The sequence below is a fragment of the Equus przewalskii genome, chromosome 11 (genome assembly GCF_037783145.1).
Source record: "Equus przewalskii isolate Varuska chromosome 11, EquPr2, whole genome shotgun sequence".
In the NCBI taxonomy this organism is placed as follows: Eukaryota; Metazoa; Chordata; class Mammalia; order Perissodactyla; family Equidae; genus Equus; species Equus przewalskii.
Window position 1 is genome coordinate 15,620,687 of NC_091841.1, and position 9,524 is coordinate 15,630,210.

Below are 9,524 nucleotides of genomic sequence, written 5' to 3' on the forward strand. Positions count from 1 at the left end.
TGTTTTTCCAGGCACATAATTATATCATCTGCCCTGCTTCTGCATTTCTTCATTTCCAAATTTTAATACTTCCAATTTATTTCTTTTGTTGAGTTACATTGGCTGTTACACCCAGTATAATATCAAATAGTGTTGGTAATAGCCAAAATTTCCTGTAATTGTATTTTAGTGAGTTTTAAAAAAATTAAGAATGGTGCTATTTTTCAAAATGCCTTTTCAGCAGTTATTGAGATGATTCTCTATTTTCTCCTTAACTATTAATGTGATTAATTATCCTACAGGATTGTTTTGTATTGGATCATCCTTGCATTTGTGGAATAAACTTTGCTGGGTCAGTGCGATATTTTCTTTTTATGTTGCTGGATTCTGTCAGATCTTTTTGAAACATTTCTGCATGGATTTTTATAAGTTACAATATATACAGGTATTCCCCATCTCTCTGTCCCACTTAAAGTTTTATTTCACACTTAATTTTAGCACTTTTGACTAGCTAAAAGACTATGTATTTACTTATAAAATTTTGCATATTATCTGTTCTCCCATTAGAATGTAAATTCACTGTTGGATTCTTAGCACTTATAATACTGCTGGGCACAGTAAATAATTGAATGAATGCTTTATAGAGAGAATTAAGAGTTTTATTTTTTTTTAAATAATCTACTTTCTTAAACAGTTTAAATAGCATTGGGATGATATTTTCTTTTTCTTTCTTTTTTTTTTTTTTTGAGGACGATTAGCTGTGAGCTAACTGCTGCCAATCCTCCTCTTTTTGCTGAGGAAGACTGGCCCTGAGCTAACATCCAGGCCCATCTTCCTCTGCTTTATACGTGGGACGCCTACCACAGCATGGCTTGCCAAGCAGTGCCATGCCCGCACCTGGGATCTGAACCGGCGAACCCCAGGCTGCCTAAGCGGAACGTGCGCACTTAACTGCTGTGCCACGGGCCGGCCTTGAGATGATATTTTCTTTGAAGCTTAGTGAGTAGCAATCACCCCTAGCATTTTTTATCTTTATATTGGCATTTATTATTTATTACTATCTTTCTCTTTTAACAGCTGTTTGCCCCCAAAATAGTCAAATGCCCTCCTGGACAGAATAAAATAAAAGGACATGCAGCTCGTTCGCATTGTACATGTTGTAAGCGCTGAAGTCTTCTGACAGAAATACTGGGCAGAGAAGAGACTGGACATCCTATTTCCTCACCTCACGGAGTGGAAACATACACATTTTGCTGGGATATCTGAGAATTCATATCGTATAATTTTGCTTTTTGGCTAGGATTCATACCTTTTCTTTACTACTAGTTCTGAAGAAAATCAGAGGCATCCTTGAACACTATTATCTTAACTGTATCTCATGTACTTCTGTTATGACATAAGCACAAAGACTCATAAAAAAAGGAAAATTCTGCTTTTAAAATTACCCAGAAATAAAGAAGTTAGTTTTTAGTGTTTCACTATTAAGCATGTTACTGATTTGGGGTTTAATATTTATATTTTTATTTTATAGTAAGGAAATTCATCTATACTTATAATATAACAATATGTTTTTCAGAAAGTGAGGAGGGATTAATTAACCATGCTTACAAACCTATAAATATGGTCATATTTTTCCTTGACCTCTTTTCATCACATACAGATAAATTTTTAAATATTTAATTATAATTGTACCTGGAAGGTTAATTAAGGCCAAGATGGGGCAATAGGGACCAGATTTACCTTCCTGCCTAAAACAAGACAAAACCCAGAAAAAATATATGAAATAATGGTTTTCAAGACACTAGATGTCAGAAACAACTGACAGTAATAACTGAGAGATGGGAAACAAACAACCTGAGCCTTAGGATCGTCCCAGCTTACTGACTTTAAAAAGCTTCCATGCTGTGGTGCAGAGAGGGATACCTGGGAAGATCCTGGTAGACTCCTCGAGGTGAGCAGATGTAGCTGAGAGTCTGAGGAGACCAAGGCACCAAGGCACCAAGACACCAAGGCACCAGTGAAGCTAGAATTCTGAGGGTAAAATACTGAAGAGAGTAGAGCTGGGGTGGGGTGGGGGGAGAGAGAGAATACTGGAGAACTGCAGAGGATCCCTCTCAATTATTGATCAGGGAACTGACCAGTGTGTGAGTTTGAGGAAACTACTTGAAGCTGGGGGAAGATTTATCCAGATGGATTAGAGAGAAGAGTGCCCAGTGCTCACACTCGGCCAGGAATAGCACCTATTCTCACCATTTGGAAAACCTCATGGTTCACCCGGCAGGGCTTTGGGTTGAGTACTTGGGAAGATTTTGCTTCAGTTATGGGGCATAATTAGCCCTAGACTGAGTACGGCTCCAGACCTGCCTGATAAACCACAACAGCAAGAACAAAAAAATAGCAAAAGAAAACATCCCTAAGAATCAATCTAAATATTGTGTTCAGAATTTTGTGTCTACGTTAAAGTGAGATATTGATCTGATTATTTTCTTGTGATGCTCTTGTTTCACTCTGGTATAAGGGTTATGCTGGGTGCACAAAATGAGTTAGGAAGTACTTTAATTTCCTCGCACTCCTGAAAGTGTTTATATAAGATTGGTTCTATTTCATGATTAATTGTTATAAAGAATTCATTGATAAAGCTATACAGGAATGGAATTTTGTTGGGGAAGGGAAGGATTTTAAAGAATTAATTTACTTAAGAGGTATTAGATTATTCTAATTTTTAATTTTTTTCTGTATTTTTTTAGAAATTTCTGTTGTTCATAGCAGCGGTCCATTTTCTCTTAGTTGGCAAGTTTATTGTCATAAATTCATTTACAAATCCTTTTATTATCATTTTAAGAACTGTAAAATCTGCAATGATGACACTCTTCATCATTCTTGATTCTGATTATTTTTTTCTGTTATTTTTTCTTAATCCATTTAGTGAGGAACTTATGAATTTTATTAATCTTTCAAAGAATCAATTCCTAGGTTTATATATTTTCTCTAATTTTCAATTAATTTCTATTTCAATGAGTTCTATCTTTTATTTACTATTTCCAATCTACAATGTTCTCTGGGTTTATTTTGCTTTTCCTTTTTCTGTCTCTTGAGATGGAAGCTTAGTTCATTTCTTATAATATTTCTTGTTTTCTAGTACTTGCATTTAAAGCTGTGGATTTCTCTCTAAGCACTCCTTTAGCTGCACCCAGTAAATTTATGCATACATGTATATATATAAAATCTTTCATATATCTTTTATATAGATTATATATGTCATTATCTTCCTGTTGAAAATTTATTTTAAAAAATGTTCTTGGGTAATTTAGACTTGTATTGCTTAATTTGTAAATAACTGGGAAATGTTATTATATTTTTATCAATTTTTAGTTGAATTACATTGTCCTAAGATATATATTCCATATGACTTAAGTCCTTTGAAATGCACTGCAACTTTTTTATGGCCTAGTGTACTGTCTATTTTGGTGAGCATTCCATGGGCACTTCGAGATAAATGCAATAGTCCCACAACTGTTTTCTCTTTCCCCACTCCAATACTAACGCAATTTCTATCAATTTGCCTGACTGAAACTGTGAGACAAACTTCATCTGCATTTGAAATAAGTTTTAAATGGCATTCACATCTTCTGGAGGTCAGTTCAGATGTCATCTGCAAAGACATAACTCAAAATTAGACAGGTTTGTCTATTTTGAAGGTCATGATTTAAACAAGAAAGTTTTTACATATTTCACTTCTACCCAGACTGGACTTTTCCCTTGAGGTGATTTGACCTCAAGTTGTTCTTTTATGATTTTACCCCCAGAGGAGGTGGTTCTGTAAGTTTTCTTCTGCATGGTGATTATCCTGGCGGCATCTCTGGAGATGCAGAGTCGACCTTCAAAATTATGATTAAAGTCCCAATGAATTTAATTAGAGAAAAAGCACAGTTGGAGATGCATCATTGAATGACTCAATAATATGTGCCGTATTTCAAACATATACAAAGTGTTTGCAGACCTTTGCCCTTACCTCAGAGAGGTTTGTCTGTACCAGTATTCACATGACTGCTTTTTTTAGGAATTGAATGATGAATTCAAAACATAGTGAATTATGTATATATGAAGTTATTCTCCATTCCTTCAGGCAAATCAAATTCAACAACGCTGTATGAAGACAGATCAGTTAAACCAATTGAGGATCAAAATGTCGTAAAGGTTATTTCACTTTTATTGGTATAAAACACAAACTGCAAAATATATTTTTTTTGTGGAAGCTTAGCCCTGAGCTAACATCTGCCACCAATCCTCCTCTTTTTGCTGAGGAAGATTGGCCCTGAGCCAACATCTGTGTCCATCTTCCTCTATTTTATATGTGGGATGCCTGCCACAGCATGGCTTGATAAGCGATGGGTAGGTCCGTGCCTGGGATCCCAACTGGTGAACCACGGGCCGCTGAAATGGAACACGCGGACTTAACCCCTGTGTCACAGTGCCCGCCCCAAACTGCTAAATATTTATCTAAATAATTCAGAGTTTTCTCTCCCACAAAGTTTACACATTTAACCTCAAAAGGTTGATTTAAAATTTGTTTGTTATTAGGACAAATCCTGCCAAAAATGAAGATTTGGGGTTTCTTTATTCACAATCAAGATTCAGACTTCTTTAGACTACAGGACATTTTGAAAATCCAAATAATTTAAAAGGTAACATTTTTATGAAAGACTGAAATGAACCAGACTTCCTGCACTCATGGTAAGAATTAGTCACAGGGAGACGGTTCAAGATCCAGTGACAGTGGACATGTTATCTTGCTCTCTGTGTTCACAGAGATGGCAGCACTGCATGAAGGACAAGGGAGAAGGTGCCACAAGCTGGAACTTGGATGGAATGACTGTCTCATTATGCAGGTAACCCAGGAAGTGTATTTATATATAAGATTCTGAACTAGGCTTTATATTTTGCAAGAATGCATTGATAGTGTGGGAATTCACTGTCTTTTGAAAGTTCTCCTATGTCATTCTGTTCATCAGCCATGTTAGGATCCTTTGTGATTACGAAAATATGAGGGGATTGACTCATTTCTGTAACACTTTTTGCATATTTTCCTATGATAAAGATCCAGAATAAATTTATCTTCTCTAACATCAGTATTTTTAGGAACTATTTTCAAGTATAACTATTTGGGGATATTTTAATGGGCAGATATGTCGAAATCTCCTGATAGGTTCAGTTAATATGTTCTCTAAGCACTGTTTGTTAATCTGTTAAAAATTAGAGAATGACACAGCGTCTCTAGAACTTGGATGAGTGACTTTCAAAAGCTTAAGGTAACACTTTAGTAAGCAAGCTGTTGCTTCAATTTCTGTTTTTCTGTTCTCAGGTGAGTTTCAGCATCCTATCATTTATTTACTGCCATTTGGATGTAGTCTTCCTTCAATTGCTTCTTTGTATGATTTGCCCACTTTGCTGTTGGTTTGTTTGCCTTTCATTTGTTAATTGCTTAGAGCTCTTTGTCTATATTGATATTAGCTCTGTGTATGTCCTCTAAAATGTAAACCTTTTCCCTAAACTACTTCTGTCTATTGATGTTACAGTATCTTTTCCTAAATCCTTAAAAGTTTTGAAATTGTCAACTATGTCTATTTCGGATTTCACTTATTAGGTAAGAATGTTATCCTACCCTTGGAATGTAGAAAGCCATCTCTTTTATTAACTGGAAAGTGAAGATAAATTAAGTCTTACTTTATTTTTTCATTAAAGTTTTAATCTATTTTTATTTTATTTTTGTATGTTATTAGCTATATGTACAATTTTATTAACTTCCAGATGGAAAGCTAGTTGTGGCAACCCATTTATATAATAATGTGTCCTTCCCCACGTATGTCTCTAATGACTTGTCTCTCTATTACTCGGTAATATTACTGAGGGTAGGGACCATATTTTAAGCATCCTTGTATTCTTTTAATCTCTGAATGTATTGGTACGTGATAAATCATAATGCCTATTTGTTGAATGAAGAAACAAATTATGTCAAGATTTCAGGAAGTCACTAGTAATAACTATATTTGCAGGTAATCTTGTCCTGAACTCTGAAATAAGACGTAGAGAAGAACCTATGGAACAAAGGAAAAATGTGACTGAATTTGTACTCTTGGGGCTCACTCAGAGCCTCCAGGGTCAGAAGATACTATTTGTTGTGTTCTTGCTCATCTACATTGTGACAATGGTGGGCAACCTACTCATTGTCATGACTGTGGTAGTCAGCCCAACCCTGGATGCCCCCATGTACTTCTTTCTTGGCTACTTGTCATTTATGGATGCTGTTTATTCTACTACAGTCACCCCAAATATGATTATAGACTTACTCTATGAGAAGAAAACCATTTCCTTCCAAGCTTGCATGAGCCAGCTTTTTATAGGGCACTTATTTGGTGGTGCTGAGATTTTACTCCTGGTGGTCATGGCCTATGACCGCTATGTGGCCATCTGCAAACCCTTGCATTATTTGACAATCATGAATCAACGTGTGCGTGTTCTGCTGCTTCTGTTGGCCTGGCTTGGAGGTTTTCTGCATGCTGTAGTTCAACTTCTCTTTGTCTACAACCTTCCCTTCTGTGGCCCCAATGTCATCGACCACTTCATCTGTGACATGTACCCCTTATTAAAACTTGCCTGCACTGACACCTACGTTATTGGTCTCACCGTGGTTGCCAATGATGGGGCAATCTGTGTGGTCATCTTTATGCTCTTACTCATCTCCTATGGGGTCATTCTGCACTCCCTGAAGAATCTTACTCAGGAAGGGAAGCGCAAAGCATTATCCACTTGTGGCTCCCACATCACTGTGGTGGTCCTCTTCTTTGTCCCTTGTATTTTTATGTATGTGAGACCTCCTTCTACCTTACCCATTGATAAATCCCTGACTGTGTTTTACACCGTTATCACCCCTATGTTGAACCCTTTAATCTATACTCTGAGAAATGGAGAGATGAAAAATGCCATGAAAAAGCTCTGGACCAGAAAAAGAAAATGAGGCAGCAGAGAAATGTACCACCTGTTTTCAATGAAGAATTGCTCCTTCCAGGAAAGCCATGTGTGATTATTTAATTATAGTAAATTTTTCCTCAGGTTTAATAACTTGGACATTATGAAAAATATTTATGTGAAAACTTTGAATGATTTAAATATATTTTTAAGATTTTCATAATTTCTTAGGAAAATATATGTTCAGTTTTTGTGCATAAAAAGTCTCTTGAAAAGTATAGAATTATGTTCTATATGATGAGTTATGCTACACTTAATGCTGTAAATTAATTTTAGTTAGAAGATTTTCTCATGTTTCTCTCTTAAATAACATAATATTTTTCAGAATTAATAGTCTTCATTACAGATTTCAGAAAAGTAAAATAAGAAATAAAAACTTGCTTCACTCCTCCCCACATAGACAGCCCATATTAATATTTGAAGTGTATATCTTATGTTTGTATCTATGAGATACTTTAAATATATAATTCTGTTCATATTGCTTAGCACGTTAAGGTTGAAGAGGAATGATGCTTCAGAGTTCTAATATTAATCACAAGGAGGCTAAGTAAATAAGACGATTCTAATGAGCAAGGCAGATATGCAGAAAAATAACTACATTGTATGTATTGTTCTGATTAGGAAATCATAGTATCTCCTCAAGTGGAACAATTTTGTTTTGGTGTTACTTTTTCAAAAAGATCCATTAATCTTCCCAGATTGTTTAGAATATCTGATAAGACTTCTGCTATTTTTCAATATTCGCATCCCCTTTCTTAGCTTATAGTGTTTCATAGCCTTCTATACTGACCCAGACCCTGCCTTTCATATGTAAAATCGCATAATCCATAATCCTTGAGCTTCAAATATGCAATACAGAAGTCCACAACAGATATTTTGGGTGATGTTGTTAAGAAAGATGCTGACACTATATTCTATTCTTCCCTCTCTTATTAATGGATTGAAGATTATTAGGTAATAAAGAGGCCCGAATACGTTGTTTTATTTAACAGAGACCTCAATCATAAAATCCTTTCTTTCTCTGAATCAGGCTTGAAACAAAATATTATCTCTCCCTAAAATGTCAGGAAGCATGTGTAAAAGAAACTCATAATTCTGCCTCCCTTATTTGGTCTGGATTCCTAAGGGGCTAAGGCTATGGGGCAACAAGTCCTTTTCATTGGCAAATCACACAGTATGAGAATCCTTGTATGCTGATTTTTATCCCTGTTATTGGAGATTTCTTACATCATCTCAAAGTCTTCCCAAAATAATACTATTCACCAAATGATATCAAGTATATGACTCATCTGAATTTATATAATTAACTCCTTCTCTTTTGGACATTGCTATAGACTGAAAGTTTGTGTCCTCCCCAAGTTCACAAGTTAAATCCTTTATAATGTGGTGGTATTTGAAAGTAGGCTTTTGAGGAAGTACTTAGATCATGAAGGTGGAGTCCTCTTGAATGAGATTAGTGTTCTTATAAAAGAGACCCCAGAGAGCTCCCTTGTCCCTTCTGCCCTGTTGAGGACACAGCAAAGAATTGGCTGTCTGTGAACTAGAAAGCAGGTCCTCACAAGACATGGAATCAGCTGGCGCCTTATCTTGGACTTCTGAGCCTCCAAAACTGTGACAAATAATTTTTTTTTGTTTAAGCCACCCAGTCTATGGTATTCTATAATAACAGTCCAAATGGAGTTAAACATTTAGTTAATTTTCAAATTTGTATAATTATTTCAATTGATGAGGTAGAAATGTTTATTAATTGCCTGTGTTCATTGGTCTATTCTCTCCCTGAAGTTAGGGAAGGTTACTTAGTTGTCTTTGTGCTCTCTGTTCCCTGCATGGTGTCTGGGACATAGAATCCACCCCATAAACTTGGTTGTTACTTGTATCCTTGAATTCTTGTTCTATTGGAGTGAGAATTTTCACTGATGAATTTCACTGAAGTCTTTCTACATTAAATATATATATTTGTGATAAATATTTGCTCTTCTTTGATATTTGGTACAAATGTTAACCTTATGTTATTTATGCTATAATTATGGCTGTTGTTATATAAAGATGTTATATTTTTATATTCCTTTACTTTTCAACTTCTATCAAATAACTCTTGGGAAATTCCATTTTCTTCAGTGATATTATAAATTTTAACCTCTTGTTTTCTTTGATAACTTTTCAAAAAACTTACTTTTTAATCATTCTAGATTTTAATTTTGTTTGCGATTAGGAAATATCTAAGCCCATTTTCCCCAAACAGGTGAAACAATCTGCCAACATTATTATTTTCTTTTTTTTAGTAGTAATTTGATTGTATTTGATTCAGGTGTCTCTCTTTTTTTAATTAATTTTTTTGATTGAGTTCTTAATAGTTCACATCAATGTGAAATTCCAATTGTACATTACTTCTTCAGTGTCACCACATAAGTGCTCCCCTTCGCCCCCTGTGCCCATCCTCCTAACCCCCTTCCCCTGGTAACCACTGAACTGTTTCCTTTGTCCATGTGTTTATTCATATTCCACATGTGAGTGAAATC

General features: G+C 35.3%; 1 protein-coding gene across 1 annotated transcript; it reads left to right on the forward strand.

The window, feature by feature from the left end:
• The first annotated feature begins 6,071 nt into the window (after positions 1–6,071).
• On the forward strand, positions 6,072–6,994 carry LOC103545081 (olfactory receptor 4A15-like). Its single transcript, XM_008511528.2, has one exon. The coding sequence runs from the start codon at positions 6,077–6,079 to the stop codon at positions 6,992–6,994; it is 918 nt and encodes a 305-aa protein (XP_008509750.2). The 5' UTR covers positions 6,072–6,076.
• The last annotated feature ends 2,530 nt before the right edge of the window (positions 6,995–9,524 follow it).